Genomic DNA, 27,568 nt, shown 5'->3' on the forward strand with positions numbered 1-27,568 from the left:
TCAGGATATACTCAGGGATTTCCGAATACAGAAAAATATTGTAGAGAAAAAATACAGGCAATAACCAGAAAAAGCAATGGAAACTCATCAAAAATCTTATTAAAGGCAATAATCAAAGTAATCAAATAACTAATTTGGAAATTGAGAGACAAATTCTTGATAATCCCAAAAATAGAGCCTTATGGTACCCCACATATATTTTTTTCAACTGATTATGTCGCCAATATAGCCATATTACTTTCTATATGATATTGATCTTTACCTTCCCTGTACAGCTAGTCCCTTCAAAAGTTTCTAGAGGGATGACATCATGGAAGTATTCCTCTGTAACTCCCGAAAGATGGATATCCCGGATGCTTCTGAGAGTCTGAATATACATGCAATCAGTGTCTTCCAAGTCCTCTATGGTTAGGGGCTCTCCCACAATCAACTTCCACATCATCGGAGCCAAAGGAAGAGCCAGCGGTTTTTTAGTTCGAACAGCCACCCCGAAAAGTATACCTTGAAAGACGATGAAAGTAATTGAGCTATCAAAATAAATAACCTCTTTTCATGGTTTATGTTCCCTTTCTCCAATGTAGAAGAAAATAACTTCACAAATACAATGATTTGGGAAGATAATAATAATATATATCAATATATCAGACAAAAAGGGACTCAAGTTGTCAAAAGAAATTCTAGAAGAACTTGTATTGTGAGAAAAAATGAAGAGTCTGCTAAAGGGACACCTAAACTTGTAAAGTTACATGTACGTAGATTAGATCCCCAAACAAAAACTGAAAAAAAATGAAAATTCTAGTTCAATATAGATAACATATATCTTTAAAAAGTGATGGAAGTAGTGTTGTTTTCAAGTATTTATATGGATGAATTCCTGAACTGGAATAGTAATTTGTTTGAAGGTGGTTGACAATGTTTGATTGTGAATTTCATCAGTTCCGATTTCCATTGTTTAATATGATATAAAATGTTTTGAAGTCCCTGAAAGAATCAATAAAATTTAAAAAATATTGCTGAAAATAACAATTATATTCGGCAAAAAACCCTGAAATAAAATTACAATATCGTTCAATTTTCAATTGTTGCTTGTATTTTATTTCATTGTAATTTCATTTCAGCGTTTTTTTTTTGCTTAATATAATTGTTATCAGCTATTCTTTTCAGTTTTATTGTTTTTTATATCATATTAGACAATGGAAGTCCAAAGTAATGAAATTCACAATGGAATAGTCATTGCCAATATCTGACATCAAAACTCATTTCCCAGAAGTTTCTTTTTATTGATCTAAGATCAGTATTGACTAGAGCTCAGTTATTTAGTACCTACTATGCTCATATACACTATTAGGTACTCATTAGGAGTTATTAGGTACGGTGTTTGTTTCTGGGGAGAGTCAACTTCAGTATAATTGCACAAAAGCTCATTGTACGATGCATGGCAAATATTTTCCATGGATTCAGTATTTCAAAAAATATAATATTTCAACTTTCGTATCAGTCTATATATTTGAGTTGTGTGTATATGTGTTCGAAAATGAGAGTAAAATTTTACATTAACTAGGAGTATTCACCACCACGATACAAGAATCAAAAACCCGTTTCATGTGCCCATCGCAAAATAAAAAGTTACTTAGTCCGGGACAGAATACATTGGTACAAAAATTTACAATAATATTTCTGAATATGTGAAGGCTTTAAAGCAACTGTATAATTTTAAACAAACACTGAAAGCATATCTGTTAAAAAATTGTTATTATACGCTAGCAGAACTTTTTGATGATCATTAGCTCTGTTATTTTTTTACTACCGCCTCATTTAATTCGTATAATCAACTTTTAGTAACTTTGTTTTATCGTGTTGACAGTTTCCTATATAACATTATAATGTTTGTGTGGAAATAAAGGATTATTATTCTACTCAGTTGCAACAACTAACCATGATACAGTGAACATCAAACTATGAAATGAATACCTTGAAATTGTTACAAAGATGAAATATCTAGGTTTCATGATTGATAGAAAACTTACACTTAATAGTCATACTGATTAAATTATAAAAAAATCTGGAAAAAACATCTTAGTATTAACTCAAAAGTCACAATTTACAACTGTATAATTCAGCCACATTTTGACTTCTGTGCTACATTATTGTATCTTCTAAAGAAAAATAAGTTAGGTCAACTACAAAAACTGCAAAACAGAGACTATCCTCGATTCTCTTCAGTGGTTATCAATCTAGAAAAGATCTTATTATCTAATTATGGTTTTTATATTCCAAATAATAAAGACTATTCAACCTAGCGATTTCAATAATTTAATTTAAGTTAACAATGGAATCCACCAATATAAGCTTCCATGTATCCAAGACAAACTCGAGGTCAGTAATAAATTGTCTGTTTTTCAAAGGACTAGTGAAATTTAACAAAGTGTCTGATTTATTGAGAAACAACAGAAGTATTCACACTTTCAAATAAGCTTTATTGCAGCATATCAAAGAAGATAATAAATTTGTATATACATGCATCTGTATCCAAACTCATTAGTTCAATTTATTTATTTATTAATTTATTCATTTATTTTTTTTGGACTTCTCATTTTCAATTATTCAACTTCCATAAATCATTGATTTTATCATATTGACTCTTTAAAATAACTATAATATTATTATTAATATATTATTATCTACTTTTTACTTACTCTCACATCATGTATTACATTTTTATTGAACTTATGTATATTAGGGTAACCTAAATAAATAAATACTACTACAAAAAACTTGTAGAAGTTCAATGTACTAGTTTTCTGTTCTATTTAAAGTATGTCAATTCAGTAGGCACAATTTCATGAATCAACATTATGTACTCACCTAGAAACTTGAACCAAATTTTATTTTGTGCCGAAGTCAACTGGGGATTCAAAAGATACTTGTCCTTGTTGAACCCTTCATCGTTCAGTGCGTTAGGCGTAGGAACCAGTAGAGGCACCACTCCAGAAGTTATTTCCTGACACATCTCCGTTATGGTATCGTCGAACACACCTCCTGCATCGTCCGCCCCCTCCCCCACCAGTTTCACCTTCCACGCCCTCGAAGGCAACCTCAAATCTTGTGGCATTATGTCGACCACTTGCTTTGCTATCTGGATGAAGATCGGTTTACATTTGCGACCTGAAATTATTTGAGGTACACCATTTTCTGATTACATTGACATCATTATGACTTAGTTTATTCAAGAACTCTAAATCCGAACTAACATTGGGCAAATCATTAATATACACCAAAAAGAGCGGGCCCAGTATTGAGCCTTGAGGTGCGCCAGTCTTCATATATGCTTTTTCAAAGAGTAGTGTTATTTTTACTATACGGCTTCTCCTGTTTTCAAAAGATATTATGTTCTGAGAGATGAAACTAGTTGATAACGCTAAAAGAAAAAATAAAGACGAAAAATAATAAAAATGATTACCTTCTTGAGATATCCTCTTGACAGTAATCTGCGGGCCGTAATTTTTTCCCTGTATCATAGTTTTCCCGATGCACCTAACGAAAGGCAAAGTGTACACCCGCGGCGCCAAGATCGGCCTCAGCTTGGGAGAAATCATGCCCTCTAGGGGCGGCACGAGCATATCGTTCTGTTGGGCGCAGAGCGGCATCAACGTCCAGCAAGAGTACAACTTATCAGAGAAATTGTAAAGAAACTTCAGCCTAGCCCGGACGGATTTTATTGAATGCGCCCGTAGGTGATCAAATTGGGGAGGGATTTCTTTGGGTAGTGCGAAGGTCAAAGAAGCCGAGCTGGCAGCACCGGAAGTTCTTTTAGGCGAAACCGCTGCTGTCCATGCGGCACTGTGCGTCCTGCCTGTCGAAATCTGCCTGATGCCCTTGTTCGACAGCTCAGCGAGCTCCTCTGGCTCCCTGACTAAGGAAACGTGTGGTAGCCCCAACTGGCCTTCGGTGTTCATGCCCCAACCTAGCACTTTGCCGCAAGTCGTCAGGAACAGGACGTGTTCCGTGCCGACGGCGAAATCTTCTACAATATAATCAATTAATCCTACCAACTGATGGGGGCGATAATCGGAACGTTCCCTCAAATGGATTTGCCAAGGAACACGGTCGACACCGCATACGTAGATTTTACCGGTGTTTGTGAGGAAGATTGTGAGGTTAGTTCCGCATCCGACCTGGAAAAATGAAACAGGTATCAGTGAAAACCGCTGAATACTATAAAAAAACATCAATATCCGAAAAATCAGCACTACTTCCCTACAACTACTTTCCGAGGACCCAATGAACTTAGCTTTCCAGTCTTGTAACCCTATACTTTTTTCATTACCACCAAAACATCGTGAATACATTTTCTCTAAACATTTATTTTGAAACATTTTTGAATATTAAACAAAATTCCAATATGTTTTGTATTTCAATTATATAATGTATATTTTTATTATTTATAACATTTGTATGTGTTTCGACAATTTCCATACCCGAAAGGGTCTTGGAACGAATAAATACATTTTATTTATTTATACACATGGGCAAGCCCAATTCAGGTATGAGTAGTACAGAGCTATGTAGTACTTGATACAATACAGTGGATTGAAAGTAAATTATAAGAATAATACCTACAATTTTGAAGTAAGATAACAAGTAGATTATTTAAGAAAAATTAAAATGTATAACAATATGAACTAATATAATTCTTACAGGCAAGTAACACTAGACACAATACAACAACACAAGCAGAGAGTATTAGACGGCTAGGTGAAGAATATGGTTTTTGAAGGGGAAACTGATATATTAAAGATTTGAAGGTTATTTAAAGAGTTAGCCAATTGAAGAGTTCTGGGAATAAAGCTGTCATATGAATAATTGAATCTGTGAAAAGAAATGTAATACGTTTGCACCTGTCTAGTTGAACGACTGGGGACATGTGAAGATATTTTGGATAGAAGCTCGAGGCTGATACTCAGTCCGTTGATAATTTTGAATAGAAATATTAAATCTCTGTTTTCTGCGAGCCTCAAGAGAAGGTATGTTCAAAATGGATTTAAAAGCAGTATAGTTATAGTATACACCCATCTTGAAGGCAATATATCGCAGGAAATTGTGCTGTATGGCCTCGAGTTTCACATTTTGTGTAATGTAATAAGGGGAACAAACTGTGGAACAATAACCGAGATGAGATCTAACCAGGGAAAGAGATTTAATAGCAGTGATGTTGGTGAAATCACGAGTGGTTCTCTTCATAGTTTTTTTAAATACATCGGAAATGTGTGATTTATAGTTAAGTGTAGAGTCTAAATCACATCTAGATCTTTGGTTTCAATAGCAGAATGTAAGGTCCGATTATTTATACTATATTCAAAAGTGATTGGGTGATGTGTTCGATGAAAGCGAAGAATTTGGCATTTGGATCCATTCAAACACATACCAATTTGCGAACACCAGTTAGATAGGCAATCTATATCGTTTTGAAGACACAATGTATTACCTTCATTTTTAATTATTTTAAAACACTTTAAATTGTCAGTAAATAGCAAAGCTTCGCTTTCATGGAAACTGCTGATTAAATCATGGATAAAAAGGTTAAACAACAGTGGTCTCAAATGTGAAACTTGTGGAACAACCCATATAACTGCGATAGTATGAGAATAGTAATGATTAACTCTAACAATTAGGGTTCTTTGTATAAGATATCTATCTCTTGAGCCACTGCAATATTTGCCCATCAACACATTATAAACGAAGTTTATGGATCAATAGCTCATGATTAACTTTGTCAAAAGCTTTGGAGAAATCAGTGTACACAGAGTCAACTTGCAAACCCTTAGACAGAGCATCAGACAGAGAATCAACGTAGGTAATCAGGCCCAGTTCAGCTGACTTTTTGAATGTAAATTCGAATTGTTGGGTCCCTATAATTGGGGAGCAGTCATAAGTAAGGTAATCAAAAATGATGCTCACGTAGCACACACATAGCACACTTAAAATATGGAAGACCTAAAAAATCAGCAGTCGCCCATCATATTTTGCAACAAAACCATTCCATAGACTTCAGTTCATTAAGATTAGTTAGACAAGACAACAACAGGCAACTCGATGCCTATGAGAGTGTAGAAATAAGTAAACACAATAATATTATGAATAACGATGATGGATCTATACCAAAGAGCATACTATATAGCTTGTTAAAATAAAATAATATTGTTGGGTTTACTGATTACTACATAAGGACACATTGCAAAAATAAATTTGGATAGACAATATTGTGAAATTAATTTTTATATTGCTGAAAATTGTTTTATAAAAACATATATTGTAAAATAATAGATAAGGCAAAATTGTAAAATTAATTTAGGTTGGTATACCTGTATGGGTGGTACACCTGGATGTTTTACCTGAATGGGATTCCTATATAGCATAAATAGGGTCAGCTTCGCAATAATTTCTAGTTTTAATCTTCCTCTTTGAAGATGATCACTTGGTGTTCAAAACACGTGTCGAGGTGTTAAAAATAACGATTTGGTGTTGGGAAAAAACTCCAGTAATATTCATTACTACACCAAAGGTTCCAAACAGTGCATCACGAGTATATAGAAAAATGGTCGAGCTAAAATGAAGCTAAATTATTTAGGAAAAGTTGGAGAAATTCCATAAGGACCGGGGCCTCTGTTGATATTAAGTTCGGAAACTTTTTCGTAAATTTTAGAGATTTCAATGTGATTACATTAACCATGGATGTAATATTGGTATCATAAGGATGTAAAGACTGACTTGTATATCCGAAAGAAAATTGATTAGCAAAAAGGTTGGCAATATCAGTTTGAAATAGAGAAATGTTGATGATGAATTAATTCAGAATCAGAATCAGAATATGCTTTATTGTCGAAAGAATACAATTCTTGTTGACAAAGTCAGTTGTCGTACATGGATATATGTTAAAATATTGTTAAAATAACACTTACAGATGTATAAACACAAATAAACACAGGATCTGATCAAATTAGAGTAAATAATGGTACATATATATATACACCCATCCATACATACATATTCACATAATTGAGCCTCAGCAATGACAGATATGGATAATGAGTTCATTCAGATAATTTGGCTATAAAAAATTCATCCAAGCTATAGAAGGGATGATCAAAGAGTAAAACCTTCACACTACCTCTGAATCTATTATAATTCTTGATTTCCCTAATTCTTGCTGGAAGGTAGTTGTATATTTTCAAGCCGTTATATATAATAGAGTCCTTTACGAGGCGACTTTTGGGTATAGGCAACATAAGAGTCGAGTTTTGGGAAGATCGAGTATTGTAAGACGATGACGCTCCTTTACATAGATCACGGTGCTTATGAATCAAACAAGATGTTTCCAATATAAAAATAGAGATCACTGTGAGGATTTGATGATTTTTAAAGTATTCTTTGCACGATTTGCGACTCTTAATCTTGAAGAGGGCTCTAATGGCTCTTTTTTGTACAACTTGGATCATCTGTAATAAATTTTTATTGCATGCACCCCAAAAAGCAATTGCATAATTAAATAAAAGCTGGCCCTGTGAGTTCGAAATGTTCTCCAACTTATCAATTTACCTTGTTGATCCCTATATTGCACATCGTCTCGACCAGTTGCGGCATCGACTTGGTGGTCGTGTGTCCCAATCCTAGTTTCCCGTAATCCCCCTCGCCGAAAGTCCAGACTTTCATTCCGTCCACCGAAACGCAAGCTGTATGATTCAGTCCGCAAGCGACCTGGCCGATTTTGTATGCTTCTAGAGCGATCACGCGTTCTGGAAGTTTCTTGTTAGACGTCGATCCCAATCCGAGCCTGCCGTAATCGCCATTTCCGAAAGTGAACAGTTTGCCGTCGCTCGTAACGACGGCACTATGTTTGAAACCGCATGCTACCTGAACCACTTCTTCGAACTGCAGAGCTTCGATTTGACGTGGTCTGCGTAAACGGTCGCTGTTGCCGTGTCCCAATTTACCTGAAACAAACACACAATTGGCTTGGGCTTGAGGGCTTTTCTAGTTGTCTACTTATGAAAATATACTTATTAAAACTAATGAAAGAATACTGTATACGGGACTATTTGAATCACTTATTCAAAAAAAAGAACTAGGTCAATGGTAATGGAAGGTGAACGGCCACAATTTAGTAGATGATCATAATTTGTTGATTGGTTTCATTTAGATTTGTGAGTCATCTTCAGGTGAATGATCATATTTGAAATAGCTGGCTTCATTATTATCTTTGCAATTGCAAAAATTTCAAGTTTATGAGATATTCCAAGGTGTTTCTGCCAGTACTGTGTAGCCAATTCTTGGCGTGATTTTTGTAAATATTATGAGATTTTATGGTTTTCAATAGCTAGGCATAATGTTGAATCTTTCACGAGCTAGAAACTGCGCAAAAATTGTCCACTAGTTTTCCCACGAGTTGGTACATTTATATCCATTGTAAATCCATTGTAACATATTAAAAAAAAAACACACTGACAGTGTGTTTTTTCAATACATTAATATGATTTCTTCTGATTTTATGTTCCATGGGTTTTGTTTCATTTTATTGTTACGAATGTAGGTCAGTATTCGTTGGCAGAATGAAAATATCCCTGTGAGACGAAACTGCAGTAATGTTAGTTACAAATGAAAGTGGTATAAAAACATAGGAAGTTCAAATTCTCATTTGTTTGCCATAATTTGTATTAATTTAACCGGCCATAACATTTTTTTGAATTTCCACAATGATATTCATGGATCCTTGCACTTTGAACAATACACTATTCTTCAACCGTGTGTTATGACACAGAAAGACTGAATAACAGTTCTGTTTGCACTAAGTAATTTAAGCCATGAACTCACCATAATCTCCGTCTCCCCATGAAAACACTTCACCACTCTCTGCTAGTGCCAAACTATGCCCGTCGGATCCTACAGAAGTCGCTAGATCGGTGATAACGAAACCTTGCAATGATGAAATGACGCTCAAAGTGTGTAGATCATCAGAATTTCCTTGCCCAAGTCTCCCATAGCTACCCTCACCGCACGATAACACAGTTCCATTAGCTTCGATGACAAAAGTGCAGTTCTGACCACAGATGATTTTTCTCGCTGTCGAGAAGGATTCCACAGGAGCAGGCACAGAAGCGCTGTACCCTAATTCAGCCAGCTGGCCATGCCTGTCGGAACCCCACAGATAAGCTTTGCATTTACCTAGAACCAGTAAGAGTAGAATAGACTAGAGTACTTTATTGACCATTTTGAATATAATGTAAATTTATGGCAAGTCATACACTATTAAAACATTCAAATATTTTTATGTGGGAATCTTCCATATACTATACTAGTATGATGAAAATATAACTAATTTTCTTTGATTTATTTGTGCGTCTACTGTATTCTGATTATAATTGTTATTAGTTTTCCTACCTGACAATTTATCATATTGATAGATATCTAAAGATGATCGTTATTTCTTCTTTTTATTTGTAAATGACTTTGTCTAGATAGACATTCAAATAATAGTTGAAGTTTTAGTTGAAGTGTTTGTTGTGTTTAAAGTGTAATAAAGTTAAATTTCATTATTCAGTGTAGTCAATTATTGGTCAATCCACGGGGAAAAACGTAACAATATGATAGCAGTTGTATGTCAATATAATGTAGTGTATATTAGAGTTATTTTAACTTGAATCAAATCAACTTTTCCTTTTCAATATCCAACAACATTCTCAACAGGCTGCAGTTGAAGAATATGTACCAGTATGTACCGTGTTAGAAATCACACGTTAAAAGGTACGACCTCGTTAATCCTTAGCTCGCACAAGTTTCGACTTCTGAGGGTTGTCGTTAGTAGGGGTGCGACAGCTGGTTAACGAAAAAACAGATTTTAAACAGATTTTTTTTAAACAGACGCTAAGCATTAGTACATCTATCTAAATAACGACCGAAAAACATCACTTACCTCCAATTTGCCAATCTTGCGGCCTTTGCGAAGCCCACTGCATGATCTGTTCGTCTTCTTTCAAAGTCCAAAAAAAGTTCTGTGCGGCTGACGGCATGACATCTTTATCGCGAACTGGACTTAAACCGATGACGGATTCTGGCATCTCTGTTCTTTTGATCAAGCTGTCGGCCATTTTCGCCGTGAGACTGAAGGTGTGCAACCAGTGCATCTGAGGGATCACCTTTGATTCCACCTTATCGTTGAAAGGCTTCAGCTCGAAACAAATCACTTTGTCTAGTTCGAGAAGAACTGCGACAGAGGCGAGGCTTTTGAGGTAAATGGAGTGCATCAAGTGGGCCCCGGTGTGAACAGGCATCTTCTCGGCGTTGTATTGGTTCTGTAGGATACTCGGGAGCAGAGACGCAAAGATTTTAAAGAACGGAGCGAACTTGAAGCCTCTGATACCTTTTTTAAGCAGAGCGCATCTGACGGTAGCTAGAGGGAGATTTTTCGAAAGATCCTCTTTACTGTAGTCAAGAATGCATACGGATTTCGATTTTGAGAATGCTATAACCAAAGAGTCATTCAACCAATACATCCCGTTTGAATTTACTCCTCCACTTCCTGAAATAATGAAGATGTATAAAATATTTTGCTGTGAGTAGATGAACTCAAGTGGTTCTGCAACAAAATTAGGTATGTACTTCATTTGGGATTTTAGTTTCGTTCAAGGTCATTCAAAAAGCGAAATGCAACTCAATTGGCTTGTTTAGTGGCACATAATCAACAGTTATCCGAACATTGGCGGGTCCAGGAGGGGGGGGGTGATTTTTTAAAAAATTGTTTAAACTTGTTTTCATACCGGTATTCAATTATGTGATATAAAAATGTCGACTATTAACTTATTCTTATTTTTTACTAGCATTAATTAAAATGTAATATCTATTTACAAGGAGTAAGTCTCGGAATCGGCGCGGAAACTATGTTCCGCGAGCTCTCTGAATAAAGGAAAGGGCCACTGCTTGCCCTTCTCATCCCCGCCTAACGTACTGACCTACTGGAGGGGCATATGCTTCAGACCTCATTACTTGCAGTTTTACTTACATATATTAATAAAAATATTTGGAAATATGCCATCTTAGTCAGCAACACTGACTTATAAGTATGTCGATTTATTTGATTATTCATTTCGAATATAAATATCCCCATAATTCACTTATCTAATCAATATGTCATCAATTTTTAGGATTTTTGTCGGACAAAAATTTTAAATCGATTCAATGCAATGAAATTATCTGTATCAAATGAATTATTATATTTCAAAAAATGTTTATATTGGCTTTACAAGTGAATGCCACTCAGGTCCATCATTCAAAAGAGTTTTGTTCCAAAATGTTAATCTGAACCACAATATTTTATAAATTATCTAACAATATATCAATTCACGTTTATATCACAAAACATTACTGTTGTATTTCATAAAAACCCGATGACTATGTTGATTCTCTTGTCATTTACTCATAATTTCACTGTAATATATTGGAAATGTTTTTACATGTATTTTCGAGAAAAAATTCAATATGTATATGAAGTAGTTCAGAGACTTATTCGTAGTGAGTGAGATGTGAAATGAAGATGGGGTGAAAGCTAAAGTTTCATGTGAATTGTTCATTAAATCAGAAAGAACGAGTGTCTGATTTTTAAGGTGAATCATGGATTTATAATATGATTCTTTGTACCTTTTCTTTTGATATGGGCTTCAAAAACACAGATTTGCAAGAAAATTAAAACTCGTTCAACTTAGCTTGAGCATCATTTGAATTTCACATTATTCAACGAACGTATTTGTCTTGAAAATGAAGTTTATTGTTATTATTATAATCATTTATCTTGTATACATACACACTAGACAAATACTTCTGAAACTACACTGACACTTGAATTACTTTGAATGGAATTTTGTAGCAGCTTCTTCACTATTTTAATAAACTGAAATATACCAACTTACCTGTTGAAGTGTGAACAAGGCAGCCATCATGCAACGACCAAATGTTAACGACTCCGCTGGGCCCCTTCAAACACCCACTTGCAAGCAACAATCCAGAACTGTCGACGCTAAGACTGGTAACGCTGTTATACGAATGGCCTTGAGCGCTCAACGCCAGTTCTGGTACGATTTCATTCTCATTATTTTCATCATCAGAAAACTTCCACGCATTCACCGTACCGTAACTGCTACCGACGGCTAGAAGAAAAGGAGCGCTTCCTGTCCCCACTAAAGGTGACCATGCCAAACTGACAGGCTCATAAGACTGCCTCAACGTGTGGAGAAGAAACAGCCTCTCATAGTTAAGTTTCCAGACTCTGCAGGTCATGTCGATCGAAGAAGTAGCAAGCAAAGTGCCTCCGGGACCCCACTTGAGAGCTGTTATCGTATTTTCGTGGGCTTTGCAGGTAAGAGCACTATTCTCCTTGTCAATCCAAGCTAAATTGAGAGTCCCGTCAAGATAGGCTATGGCAAAAGGACCCTCTTCTTGATGCCAATCAATATGCACAACCGCTGAAATTGGAAATGACTTATTATTTTCTGTCTGAACTGATGAATTGAATGATGCAACTAATTTTCCTTTATTTTCAGTATTTCAATATTAATATAAGCCACAAAAAGGATTTGAAGCTTTATAACTCCTATTTAATTATATGCGAGCGCTTTCGACAGCTGGTCGTGCTGTCACCATCTAGGCTCTACTCAAAGTTTGCACAGAGCATATACGAAATACCATGTTCAAACTGCCCCAGAACTTACATTGGTCAGACCAATAGAAACATTTCCAACAGAGCCTATGAACATGAACTAGTTGTTCGCAAATCAGAACCAGCATCATCTCTTTTCAAACACCACCAGGAAACAGGCCACACAATAAGCTTAGAAAACACCAAGACAGAAAAAAATTACAGGCCATGATAATTCGGAAAGCAATCGACATTGAAAAACACCCCAACTGTCTGATCATTTCCATATTGATTTCAATTTTAGAGCCACTGGTAGACAGCTGTTTCAGCCTATTGGGCATCGTCAGTACCGGGCAGGCAGTCTTCGATTGAAGACAAAATGTGAATAACCAAGAAAAGTACTTGATAAAAATAACTGTGTAAACGCAAGCGAAACATAAGTGGAACCACCTATTGGTGTGACACCCAAGTCAACTTGCCAAATTTTTATGTCAGTGTTGGTGCTTTTACCATTCAAGCGACTTGCTACAAATGTATTGTTATCATAAAGTAGTGAATGAATTGTATTCTATTTCAAATAACTCACCTCTTGTCAACGAAACGTTCTGCAGAGTTTTCACATTTCTATTTTCCTTTTGGATGGTAATCACTGATACAGATCCATCAATCCTACCAATAAGTAAATAATCCTTGTCTTGGTTGGCTTCCGCTTTGTTTTTAGCCCAGGTCATCGATGTTATGAACTCTTTTTGGTCCTCTATGAACCAATCGCTGTAGCAGTTGGAGTCTTCCGTTTTCTTCAAAGGCCAGACATTTACGAAATTATCCAAGGCGGCCGCTAAAAATTCTCCATTTGGAGACCATTGCAAATGACCAATAAGCCTGCCTTGGAGCTCGCTACCAAATACGTCGACCGAAGTATGGAAAACCAGGGTAGACTCCAGTATTGGCTGTTTTTTGGGCTTGATGGCCCAAAGTCGTACCGTGCCGTCGTAACCAGCTGAAGCTAGAACTTGACTTTTTTCATGCCAGGCGAGAGTAGACACCCTGTTGTCGTGCCCTTCGATGTGGGTAACGTTCGGTTTGGGCATGCAGGAAGATAAATCGGCAAAGTTGGTTTGATCCGATTTCAATCCTAAAAAGAAATAGTTTGATCTATTCTCTTGAAACAAGTGCTTCAAATAGTAATTCTTTAAGTAAAAAAACAATTCTTTGTCCGACACAAGGGCATGTTGTAACTTAGAATGAACTATAATATACTGTATTGCCAAGTAACTAGCCAAATTTAATTTTGATTGTAACGGGTGATTTTTTAAGAGCTTGAGAACTTTAAAAAAAAAAACGCATAAAATTTGCAAAATCTTATCGGTTCTTTATTTGAAACGTTAGATTGGTCCATGACATTTACTTTTTGAAGATAATTTCATTTAAATGTTGACCGCGGCTGCGTCTTAGGTGGTCCATTCGGAAAGTCCAATTTTGGGCAACTTTTTCGAGCATTTCGGCCGGAATAGCCCGAATTTCTTCGGAAATGTTGTCTTCCAAAGCTGGAATAGTTGCTGGCTTATTTCTGTAGACTTTAGACTTGACGTAGCCCCACAAAAAATAGTCTAAAGGCGTCAAATCGCATGATCTTGGTGGCCAACTTACCGGTCCATTTCTTGAGATGAATTGTTCTCCGAAGTTTTCCCTCAAAATGGCCATAGAATCGCGAGCTGTGTGGCATGTAGCGCCATCTTGTTGAAACCACATGTCAACCAAGTTCAGTTCTTCCATTTTTGGCAACAAAAAGTTTGTTAGCATCGAACGATAGCGATCGCCATTCACCGTAACGTTGCGTCCAACAGCATCTTTGAAAAAATACGGTCCAATGATTCCACCAGCGTACAAACCACACCAAACAGTGCATTTTTCGGGATGCATGGGCAGTTCTTGAACGGCTTCTGGTTGCTCTTCACTCCAAATGCGGCAATTTTGCTTATTTACGTAGCCATTCAACCAGAAATGAGCCTCATCGCTGAACAAAATTTGTCGATAAAAAAGCGGATTTTCTGCCAACTTTTCTAGGGCCCATTTACTGAAAATTCGACGTTGTGGCAGATCATTCGGCTTCAGTTCTTGCAGGAGCTGTATTTTATACGGTTTTACACCAAGATCTTTGCGTAAAATCTTCCATGTGGTCGAATAACACAAACCCAATTGCTGCGAACGGCGACGAATCGACATTTCACGGTCTTCAGCAACACTCTCAGAAACAGACGCAATATTCTCTTCTGTACGCACTGTACGCATTCGTGTGGTTGGTTTAATGTCCAATAAAGTAAACTGAGTGCGAAACTTGGTCACAATCGCTTTAATTGTTTGCTCACTTGGTCGATTATGTAGACCATAAATCGGGCGTAAAGCGCGAAACACATTTCGAACCGAACACTGATTTTGGTAATAAAATTCAATGATTTGCAAGCGTTGCTCGTTAGTAAGTCTATTCATGATGAAATGTCAAAGCATACTGAGCATCTTTCTCTTTGCACCATGTCTGAAATCCCGCGTGATCTGTCAAATACTAATGCATGAAAATCCTAACCTCAAAAAAATCACCCGTTATATATTTCATGTTAATGTGATTCTATGCTCGTATATTTATACAGAATGGTCCAACGAAAAGTATGCACCTTGCTTTTCTCCTTTTTTTGTAACTTAACGCAAAAATGCTCGGACAGGTTAATTTTGCTTTTGAGGGGGACACATTTTAGATGTATTTTTCTATCTGTGCCTTCAATCCCCTAGCGAGGGTGAGTAACAACCCTAAAATTTTAAATGGAAAGTGCGGTCGAGTGATATATCATTTGAAAGGGCACAAAATTATCTTTCCAATGATACCTAATTTGTTGTATTTCACTCAAACATGTAGGTATTATGAAAAAATACAACTACAACCCAGTACTTTCAAATGTGTAATTGACTTAGTAGAATCCTACTTCAGCAAGTGCTGAAAATGTGGCCCATTTGCTTCCATAAAATAATACAGATTTTGTTCAAATCTATTCCTAACATTCTGTAGCATATCAGGTGTTATACTTCTGCACTCTGCTGTAATTCGTTGGCGAAGATCTTCTATGGACTCGGGCTGCGTGGCAAAACATTTATTTTTCGAGTATCCCCAAAGGAAAAAGTCTAAAGGCGATAAATCAGGTGACCTGGCAAGCCATTCGATGGGGCCTCTCCTTCCAATCCACCGTCCAGGAAACCGGTCATCTAAAAACTCTACCGAAGCAACATAGTGAGGAGGTGCTCCATCTTGCTGGAAATGAAGCCGATCATCATTATGATTTTGGTCATTTTTAATTATTTCTGTTATGAGAGGATCAATTGTATCTTCAAGCATGTTCAGGTAGACCTCACCAGTTAAATTCCCAGGAATAAAAAGTGGCCCTACGATATGACACCTAAAATGCCACACCAGACATTGATTTTTTGAGGGTACTGGGTATGGACCTCTCGGAATTATGCCTATTCACATCTTCATTCAAAAAAAATGTACTCTCATCGAAAAAGCACGTGTTGAATGATAGGTGCGGATCATCAATTAGTAGCTGGCTCAGTTGTTCACAAAATTGCAGCCTTCTATCAGGATCATCTTCATTGAGTTCCTGTACTAATTCATTTTGGACGGATGAAATTTATAGGCTTTTAATATCCGTATTATGGACGAACGAGAGACACCTGAGGCTGCAGCAAGCTGACGGGTACTTTGAGTATGATCCAATTCAACATGTCCCAAAACAGCGACTTCCACTGCTTCATTTCTGATCGGTTTCTGTGGCTGGTGTTTCACATTACAGACAGATCAGGTATCGACAAACTTTTGGACTAACTTGGCAACGTACGAATCATTCACATTTTTCCCGGAATGACTGTTATTAAAGAGGCGAGCAGTATGTCTAGCACAACTATTATGTTGATAATAAGGTTTAACAATTTCAACTCGTTCAGGAATGGAATAAACCATTTTTACAGTAAAGTTGAAATAATTTCAAAAGCAACCGAACTGAATCAATGAACGTTTGCCTAAATTATTTTTGTACACTTATCTGCTGTTGTTATTTGAACCAAAAAACGCACGAGAGAAATTGAGGAATGTAGTATTGATAAAAAATGGATGTCTACTTGTATATTTCCTATGATGTTGTATTTCCAATCCATATGTGTTATTATTATGATGAATGAACTACACAAAATTATTAGATTGAAAAAAAAAACTGTTTCTAAGGGCGCCCAACGCGGGGCACATTGCATTGAAGCTTTTAGCTAAAAAACAACAAAGACTTCGTGTCTTCAAGATGGTTGTCTAATCAGAATTGAAACACTAATCCAACAGAGAATTCACAATCTATTTTTTTGAATATTCAGCTGAGTCCGCAATCGTCACGAACGATTTATCAAACCTATTTTCTACTACGAAAAAAGGGTAGGATGTTCAGTGAGGTTAATTCCTGCTCCAGAAATGATGCTCCAAAATAATGATTTGCAAATTTGGACAGCATTTGGACTTTTTTTAGTTGAACTCTGTCCTATTTTTCAGGGCTAATAATACTACATTACAAGATATATTATAACTTAGTGATTTTATGAGTATGCTTGTTCTTGGCTTAGGTCTACCATATTGTTGGTTAACATGAACAAAAACAAAAGTCACAGTATATCCTTTAAGTTTTAAGTAAAAGATGTGAAAAAGTAACACATGTTCATATTGGAGGATATATGTTATTAATCATGAAAGGTAAAAATACACATTATTTTTCTAACAACAAAAATAAATTTACAACAACATGATTGATGACATTATATTGTTGAATTCTCAGATAAATTCTCACAAATTGAGTTTGAATATGAAAATTGTTAATGTTGACAACCAAGAACTGAACTATGAACAAAAAATTTTGGCTGTTGAAACAAAATATTTAATTTTATCAAAATTTCAAACAACAAATACTGAAAGTCGTTGCTGAAAAACATAGATTGAGATGTTGAAAATGAAAATCAGAACAAACCTTCTTTAGAGATTGCTAAATAGAATAATGAAAAAGTAAATAAAAAACTATTATCATCATCATAACACTTACCTGACATCATTTGCACTTTGGTGGCTAATGACTTGAATAGCTGCTGAGCTGCCCACTGTTTATTGGCCGGGTCTACCTGATTAGACATGATGAATGCCGACAGAGCATTGATTAGCGTCAGAGGTCCGATGTCGTAACCATCCGGCTGGGCACTAATCACACCTTCATCTTTGGGGATCTCCATCAAAGCGCAACCACCATGTGTCGAAAGAATGTTAACCAATGCTTGGGTTACCGCGAAAGCTGATTTCGGCACAGACACCCCGAAAGCAGACATGATCAGATCTTTTGTGCATATGTTCACGACAAGGTTAGAAGAATTCACCTCGTTCTGAGCCAAAGCTGCGATGATGACGCTGAGATAGTTCAGACAGCAGTTGACCGGGCTAGACTGATGCATTACCAACTGAGAGAATCCTTTCGGGAAGTTGGGCAGGTCCTGAATGTTTTGGATGTCGTTGATTTCCACGCGGTTCATAGCGGTGAGGGTCATCAGCCGCACGACTTTCTTGACGTCGGACAACCCTATCGCGTCCAAACATTTCACCAAAGTAACGTAGTTTGTACTCATGGACAAGAGCGATAAAACTTTCAAGATGACCGTCCTCGACAACAAGATGTGCATGGTGATGGTCAAATGTTTGAGGGCGAGGATGCGGTCTACAGACGAGCACAGACCGATAGCTTGGTTACCGACGTACCTCACCCTAGCCTCGGATTCGTCTGCTACGTCGTTTGTTACGCGCGTTACGGCGTTAGATCCTAGAGGGTCGAAACGTTCTAAAGTGATGTTCTCCACCTTCAGTTCGTGCATTCCAAAATAACTTTTCATCTTGTCGATGTCTTCGCAATCGGGAACGGTGAATTTCACCTGCTGTATGTCGGCTTCGGATATATCGTCTTCGTTGAAAATGATGTCGGGAGCCTGCCGATGGAGGTAGTTATCAGAACGGGTTTTTGGGGAGTCCTTGTTCTTGCACTTGTGGCACAGAGTGTACGAGCCGTCAGTGTTGTAACCGCACACCCCTTGCCCCCAGAGTTGTCCGCAGCCCGGCTGTTGCGGGAAACTATATGTTGGTGGTTTCGTGTAGTTAGTACACGTTGCGCGGGCGTTTTCTGCGTCTACGAAGGACGAGTTGGTTGATTGTGGCTGTTGTGGTTCTTCGATTGAACTCACTGTCCTACTATGGACGATTGAGACATCTTGCTCATATGACGAGTTCCTCAATAGAGGGTGACCTTCCCCTCTGACGTGTTGCCTTTCTCTCACACGCTCTACTAAAGTTCTATCCACTCGGTCCAAAAAGATACGCAGTTCCGTAGGACAAGGGCGCCTTCTTGGACCCAGACCTAGAAAGTTAGGTATAGTCAATTTGCTATAGTAAAACCAATAATGATTGAGACTAAAGCGCGTTGTCATATCTAAATTTTACGTTACCAGTTTATAGCAGAATCAAAATATAGTAAGCAGTAGAGTTGTAGGTTGTGGCAAATTATAGATAATACACAATACTAGTACGATTGAAAGGTATTATTTATGACAAAAATCAGTAATGAGCTTGTAATGAGTAATACTTATACATTTCCTGATTACTGATCAGTTAAAATTCATTATTTTCTGTATAGTGTTAGATATTTATTACAACTAGTGGCAACGCTGTACGCAACGATATTTCTGTCTTTGTCACTTTACCGTAACTTCCATCTCATCGTTGCAATCCTCACTAATGTACTTGCAGCCATGAGCGTATCATTGGTTTGTGAATTATACAGCGTGAATTGTACGTTTTACAGTTAAGTTAGTCAGCAATCGACGTGTTGTGATAACAATTGGTGAAAATAATAGTGCTAATAAGTGTTTAAGCGTTACATAATTATATTTCTACAACGTTCTCAAACTACTCAAAAAATGGGAGACATGGTCGGGCCTTCCACGTCGAAAAAGGTAAAACGGTCGGAGTCTCGGTCAGTAAGAGAAAAACAAATTGTACTGCGAGTATTTCACTGTCTTGAAAGAGATCATCAGCTACCAAAAGATGACTTTGTGCATATGTGCTGTAATTCTACGTGTGTACCTCCGAATAACCAACCGGGCATTTCTATATCATTAAGTTCCACAATTACAAAAGAAAAATTAGTTGATATGTGCTCTGATTATACCGGTGTACCAAAATCATCGATTTACAAAATACTAAGAGAGGCAGAAATTCATGGGGACGTACAAACGCCAAAAACTAGTAGCAGACGAAAAAAAATCACAGTTTATGAAGAAGCCAAAACCAGTATACACAGAACTATTCACAGTTTCTTTTTCAGAAATGAGCTGCCCACACTACAAACAGTTCTGGAGGCACTTAGCGATCATGAATTGGTCCCAAAAATGGGTAGAGAAACTTTTAGGAAACTTGTACACAAAATGAAATTTACGTACGGAAAAGTTGACAGGAAAAGCATTCTCATTGAACGTCAAGAAATAATAGCATGAAGAAGAAACTATCTAAGAATAATTGACGAATTTCGGAAGCTCAAAAAAAAATTGTACTTCATGGACGAGACATGGGTTAACCAAGGACATACGGTCAAAAAAGTATGGCAGGATGGTAATATAACAAGTGCACGACAAGCCTTTATTGAAGGTTTGTCAGTTGGGTTAAAACAGCCATCTGGAAAAGGTAGTCGTCTGATAGTTACGCATATAGGAAGCGACAGTGGATTTTTACCAAATGGTGAATTAATATTTAAATCTAAGAAAACAGGCGACTATCATGAAGAGATGAATGCGGAGGTGTTTGAAAAATGGTTTGAAGGCATCATTCAACTTGTGGAACCTGGGTCTGTCATCGTCATGGACAATGCCCCACCATAGTCGACATTTAGAACCATTACCGAAACAATCATGGAAAAAAGCAGCAATTCAAGAATGGTTAATTAATAAGAACATCCAATATAACAAAGATAGTTTAAAGGCAGAACTACTTCAGCTAACAAAATTACACACAGACAAATATAAAAAATTCGCAGTGGATGAAATGGCGTTAAGTCGTGGAATTACAGTTTAAAGGTTACCACCATACCACTGCGAATTAAACCCAATAGAATTAATCTGGGCGCAAGTAAAAGGATATGTGGCACGAGAAAACAGAACATTTAAATTAGTGGACGTGCAACATCACCTACAAGAAGCTATTCGAACTGTTTCTGCAGAAGACTGGAAGAAATGCATGCAGCATGTTTTAAAAGAAGAGCAAGAAATGTGGGACGTAGACAACCGAATTGAACACAATATTGAACCAATCATAATTCACTTTGATGATAGCGGTAGCAACAGTGACGAATCTGAGGTTGAAGATTAGACGAAAATTTGTACATTTACATTTATATTATATTCTATTATCAAAAATTTGTAATTTGTATTTTCTAGTACCCCTGACGATGAGTTTAAGTTACTCGAAAGCTTGAGAATAGTTATAAAGAGTTCACTTATCAATTGCTGCAACCCAATAGTGAAAAAAAGTTTGCTGTCAACTGGGCTTACTTCTACTCTCAATCATTATTGGTTTTAGTATAATTGTACTAAGAACTTTTCTTTCATTCTTAACCCTCTCAAAAATTAATAAGCACGCCCCCGATTTGCTGTCAACTGGGCTTACTTCTACTCTCAATCATTATTGGTTTTAGTATAATTGTACTAAGAATTTTTCTTTCATTCTTAACCCTCTCAAAAATTAATAAGCACGCCCCCGATTTGCTGTCAACTGGGCTTACTTCTACTCTCAATCATTATTGGTTTTAGTATAATTATACTAAGAATTTTTCTTTCATTTTTAACCCTCTCAAAAATTAATAAGCACGCCCCCGATTTGCTGTCAACTGGGCTTACTTCTACTCTCAATCATTATTGGTTTTAGTATAATTGTACTAAGAATTTTTCTTTCATTCTTAACCCTCTCAAAAATTAATAAGCACGCCCCCGATTTGCTGTCAACTGGGCTTACTTCTACTCTCAATCATTATTGGTTTTAGTATAGTTAGGAAATAAAAGCTTCCAGGAGGATTATTTATTCTATCTTTAGACAAGCTAATATATTATGGATATACGGTGCGTTCCAGTTAAAATGTTTTCTTAGATCAATCTATAGTTCTGCTGTACTGTCAACATACCTCTTCGTTGAATATATTCTATGTCGGAAATATCCAAACTTTGCATTCTATGGTGGGGCCTCTCCGCGAGCGACCTCCGCAGCGAATTAGACCTGTTAGAAGCCCCTTCATCTTCCGCTTCCAGCAAGGGATGTTCCAGCATCCAAGTGGCTAACGTATTGACCGTATGCACGTCTAACGTACCCGTGGTTTTATTTTCCTGCATAGCCTTTTGAATGTGCCTGAGAGTGAAGCCCATTTCTTGCAGAGGAGCTGCTATCGGCGGAGGAGGGGGGGAAGTTGCGGCCATACGCCTTATTCTCCATAAATTTTCTTCGGATTCGGACCCGCAGAACAGCTGGCTCCGTTTTTGACGAGCTGATTGGAAATATTATTAAGGGTTCGTGGAGAATATACAGTTGGGATAAGGAAAGATTACACATGCATCATCAATTTGTACATCACATATAAGTCAACAGAATAATGAAAACGAAAAAACTTGACTACTGTTCTGAACGACCTAACAATCCAATGACGACTGCTTTTATTTTTGAAGTTCACTGGAAAGTAACTCCATGTTACGATTTTAGGGCAATTTCATAAAATTATTCAGCACTTTATTGATTATTCATCTCCGACATATGACAATTCAAATAATGAGGAACATTAGTCAGGACCATTCCTAATTTGAGGTTAAAACTTATAATGTAATATATAAAATTCTCGTATCACAGTGTCAGTTGCCATACCCCTCGGAAACGGCTCAACCGATCTTCATAAAATTTTATATGTATATTCGGTAGGACTGGGAATAGGTTTCAATTTATTTTTCATACCCCTAAGGGAACAGGGTGTTCCACCCCATATATTACTTTTTCTAACTGAAGGTTAGATCGCTCCGTAATTTGAATCCATCACGGCTGTGCAACGGCACGCGATAAGTCGTTAATAAAAATATGAAAAACGTTGTCGAAGCCAGCATTTTTAATGGCAAGTTCCGAGGTGAGTTCCGAGTATCGACCAACTCCATCATATAATGATAAAAATTTCAAGTTTTGTTTTGGTGACATTTAATTTAAGCATATTTATCTCTGACCATCTGGCCGTACTATTTGACATGGCTGATGCTTTGAGTGAGGGTTCCGATGAATTAGTTCTTGTGACGACTGACGTATCCATCTGCGAACTAGTACTCACTATCCAGATTTAGAGCGTTGGGAATTTGTTAACATATATAAAAAAGAGAATTGGTCTCAGAATCGAGCCCTGGGGTACACCTAATCGATTAATGATTCTACTAAATAATTATTTTGTACATTCATTATGCTAACAGCTTGGGATTGATTTGACTCGTCAAGATCATAATCTACACTCCTCATATCACACTTTGTTTAGTTCATTTAGAATTTTTCTTGTAGTTTACAATGCCAAAGGCTTTTAAGATGTTATAGTACAAGCCTACCAAGGTTTTTTGCTATCAGCATTCTCTGTTTAATGATGCATGTGTAATCTGTCGTTCTTTTTTTAAGTTGATACACCCTGATTATTTCATCAGTTGAATAAAATATCTTTTGAATCCTCACACTGAAAACACTCCGAAAAAAAAATATAAATTTACTCACCCGCCTCTGCAGCCAGAGCAGCAATATACGGAAACGACGGAGTCTGCATATTCGTCAAAGAAGGCGGTTTTGGAACTGAACAACTAGGCTTCGGGGGTATCATGATCAGATCCCTTCTCGATGAGTCGCTATCCTCGTTTAAAGACGTCGCACTCGAAAAACTATTTGAAGGATTTCCTTCAAGCTCCGTTACGCACTCCGCAGAAACCTTGTTATCATCTGACGACTTGGCCTTGACATAACTCAGATGAAGCACAGTCTGAGCACGTTCTATATCAGAAACAGTAATGATATTGCCGAGCTTGCAATGGTCGGTGCCCTTGTCGACCAGGGCGTGCATTATCTCCCTCATCGGATTGGCATTTTCCGTCTGGGTTTTGCTGCCGAGCAGAAACAGCTCGACGAACGAGTTGGAGGTCATGAAGACGCCCAGAACTTTCAGAGCGGCGAACTGTAGGAACGCCAACCTCAAACACTCTCCTTCTAGATCGAGGAGGCGTTTCTCTAACCGTTTCGTTTCAGCGCTGTCCGTCTCATTTCTCGTCTGTCCCTCGTCTATGATAGTCGACTCGCTCTGGGAGCTGGTGATCTTCTCCGTGCTGATGCGCGTCACCTCGCCCATGATGTTGGAAACCATCTGGTTCGTAAGCGACTCCACCGTTTTGGGACGCTCGGCGGTGCTCTGGTTGTGGAGCTGAGAGTCGGAGCTGCACCGTAAACCTTCGGACTGAGAGGATTTCTAAGTAAATAATTATTTTTTTGTGGCAAAGTATTATTTGGCATTATTTTATTTAAACCTAAACTCAAACACAACACTTTTATGATTCTCTACCAGACGGCACTGTTAAGAACCACAAATGCGTTGCTAGACTCAACTGTTCTCAAAGGAGAAGCTTGAATAAGGGTGATGACAGCTCTCTTTACGAAGACGCCATCTATGGCATCAACGGAAAACTCAACCCTCGAATATGTGTAAAAAACTTCATTCAGCAGTTACTATTCTTTTAAAATCCAATATGGTCAGGCAATTTATTGAACAACTTGATTTCCATTAATTAAGGACTTTATTACGTTGCTGTTAATCTATACAGAGTGTTTCAAATTCGATCCTCACCATTAGGATCACGAAAACTATGAGAGATACGAAGATGGTTAAATTGGGGCAAAGTGGTGCATTTACCTGTCTAACAATATGCCGTTGAGAAAGTTATGAGTATATCTGGAAATATCTGGAAAAAATAGAAATTTCAGAAAATGGTTTTTATTTTTTCTGGCTCTATTTTTTGAAGATTTCGGAAATAAATTGCAGTTTCACATTGCCACCTTTTCCCTGCTACATAATGGTGTTTTCAGATTTGCTATCCGACGTTTCGTCTTCCGGCCACCATCATCAACTTCATTTTTTCTTACGGGCGCTACATTGGATTCTTATTAATTCTTATCATAATAGGCTTTGACTTTGATGTTTCTAAATTTGACTTTCAATTTGTTACACTCAATGACATTTTGTTATTGTACAAGTAGTCATTGAATAATATTCAAAGAAGGGCACAGTTGTGTTATTATGAACAAGGCCAGCATTTTGAGCATTTGCTGTGATTTACTTTTTTTTTTCTTTATATTTCAGTTAATTATTATTATTTGTTCAAAGTTTTATTTTCATTGAAAAGGACACAATATCTAATTTACCTCATACACACCTCATTTATCAAATTTTGATTGTTGATTCTGTCTCCGTATTTTTTCTTCGGCTTCTCAAACGAACCAAACTCGGTGAGATTTTGATCCAATAACTTGAACATACTTTGATGTGGTTGTCGTCTTTCGGGATACAAGTTTAAATACATTTACGATGTCCTAACACTGTTTCTATCGTATTTGTAATAAATTTGTATCATATCTCTTTTTTCTTCATTCGTGAAAGCCATTTTTCGCCAAAAATTCAATGACTTGTACAATAACAAAATGTCATTGAGTGTAAGAAATTGAAAGTCAAATTTAGAAACATCAAATTCAAAGCCTATTATGATAAGAATTATTTTTTTTCAATATCTCAAATTTTTTTGAAAAAGACTGATAACTTATGATACATCATTGAAAAGATAAAGTCTGGTTCTATTCAAAACAGAAAGAATCCAATGTAGCGCCCATAAGAAAAAATAAAGTTGATGATGGTGGCCGGAAGACGAAACGTCGGATAGCAAATCTGAAAACATCATTATGTAGCAGGGAGAAGTGGCAATGTGAAAGTGTAATTTATTTTCGAATCCTTCGAAACATGAAGCCTGAAAAAATAAAAACCATTTTCTGAAATTTCTGGTTTTTCCGGATATCTCCGGATATATTCGGAATTTCAGAACTTTCTCAACAGCATATTGTTGGTAAGGTAAATGCGCAACTTTGCCTCAATTTAATCATCTTCGTATCTCTCATAGTTTCCAAGATCCCAAAGGTGAGGACCGAATTTGAAACACCCTGTATATTAGGTTGCCCCAATTATTATTCTATTTCATTTCAATAATATTTTAAACAAGTGGTAAAGTATGTATCTCTCTCAAATCTAGCTTCAGAGGGACTACTCATTTTGTAGGAAAAATACCTGAGCCCTGGACGAGTTCGGATTCAGCAACATATGTTCGTCTTCGGTGAGGTTGCAGCTTGGTAAAGAGGTTTCATTCGTTATGCCACTCAGCCTTGCGATCTGCAGTAAAATGTTCGGAGTCAGCCCGCTGAAATTGCTGGTGGCAAAGGGAGCGGGTTCGATGAATTCCAGGTTTGAAAGACTGACGTCTGACACACCTCCGTCTCCCTCCCACTGGACGTTCACTGTGGTGATTCCTCTCTTCAGTATGCCTAAAGCTATAGCTTTCTTGCCGGTGTTCTTGTGCTTACAGAAGCCCCCCATCCGGAGACCGCGGTCCAAGCCTGCGACGACGACCAGGGCTGCCCAGACGCTTGAACATAATTCCACGGTTTTGATGTCGCTCTTGAACTCGTTAACCTATATTGAACAATATATGCACATTATTGATAATACTGAAAATTGAATTAGTTTCATTATATACTTAAAAAATAATCTATCTCAATATGAAAGTTTTGTAAATGTGCACGACCACAACACTAAGCACAAAAATGGACCAAATTTTTGGGCTGTGAAACTTTACAATAAATTACCACAAAAAATAAGATCTCTAAATATTTTTTAATAAAAAACGCCTTCTTCAGCACCGAAGAATTCCTGTACTGTGATATAAGTTCTTTACTACCATATAGGCAATTGTCGTTGTTTCATAATACTCAATTTCAAATTTTAATGCTTTGTTTTAAAATGTGCTTGTCGGGATGACTCAGATGTACTTATAACATATAAATGTTTTTTATAAAAAAACCTTTTTCTTTCAATTGTAAGCATCTATTGTTTATGTAAATATTAATAGATGCCTGAGGTATGCTGATTTTATTAATATGTATGTACTGACTTGTGTAAATACTGATGAATGTATGAAACACCAATAAATTATCAATCTATCTATCTTTTTTTTTTAATTAAAAATATAACAACAGCGTACAGTTATACATACCTATAAATATAAAATATGTTGTTATTCTGCCTAATCAACAAAAATGCTGGTCTCGGGATTCACAAACATACCTATCTTACACTTTAAATATTTCGATAGGTCGATTTTTTTATCATATCTCTATGTTTAGCTCCGACCTTAGTCATGATGTACAACATAGTGTACATGTCTGACCTTGAATAGATACCCTAATTACTGACAGGATGCAAGTGTGTTCAAATTAATGTTAAAATCACCCTTCATAAAAAAACTCAAAAAAATTCTTTCAGGAGTTTTCATAATTTATGACTGAAAAGTTAAGAAACCCAGAGAAAAACGCCCATGGAAGTTGAACTTAGGGATCTAGCAGGCTATTCAATTTGACTTTGTCGTACAATCTAGAGTGATTGGAAACGTTTCATTGAGAAAATCTACGACTCT

At 36.8% G+C, this 27,568-nt stretch overlaps 1 protein-coding gene across 2 annotated transcripts in view; it reads right to left on the bottom strand.

Annotated features, from left to right (window-relative positions):
- LOC111504894 (probable E3 ubiquitin-protein ligase HERC1) overlaps positions 1 to 27,568 on the bottom strand; it is a 64,474-nt gene that overhangs the window by 6,089 nt on the left and 30,817 nt on the right. Inside the window, exons 11-22 of one of the 2 annotated variants that reach the window (XM_074177408.1) lie at positions 26,167 to 26,568; positions 23,568 to 24,306; positions 21,967 to 22,323; positions 17,806 to 19,155; positions 13,269 to 13,817; positions 11,958 to 12,509; positions 9,968 to 10,573; positions 8,869 to 9,219; positions 7,597 to 7,991; positions 3,461 to 4,175; positions 2,866 to 3,165; positions 263 to 501 (exon numbers count right to left, since the gene is read on the bottom strand). In XM_074177408.1, coding sequence (XP_074033509.1) covers positions 263 to 501; positions 2,866 to 3,165; positions 3,461 to 4,175; positions 7,597 to 7,991; positions 8,869 to 9,219; positions 9,968 to 10,573; positions 11,958 to 12,509; positions 13,269 to 13,817; positions 17,806 to 19,155; positions 21,967 to 22,323; positions 23,568 to 24,306; positions 26,167 to 26,568 — 6,555 coding nt within the window. The remainder of the gene's footprint in view (positions 1 to 262; positions 502 to 2,865; positions 3,166 to 3,460; positions 4,176 to 7,596; positions 7,992 to 8,868; positions 9,220 to 9,967; positions 10,574 to 11,957; positions 12,510 to 13,268; positions 13,818 to 17,805; positions 19,156 to 21,966; positions 22,324 to 23,567; positions 24,307 to 26,166; positions 26,569 to 27,568) is intronic. The other variant, XM_074177409.1, reaches the window with a different exon arrangement.

Source organism: Leptinotarsa decemlineata, unplaced genomic scaffold (assembly GCF_025532065.1).
Source record: "Leptinotarsa decemlineata unplaced genomic scaffold, Ldec_3_MD MMD2_tig00002974_RagTag_RagTag, whole genome shotgun sequence".
Classification (NCBI taxonomy): domain Eukaryota; kingdom Metazoa; phylum Arthropoda; class Insecta; order Coleoptera; family Chrysomelidae; genus Leptinotarsa; species Leptinotarsa decemlineata.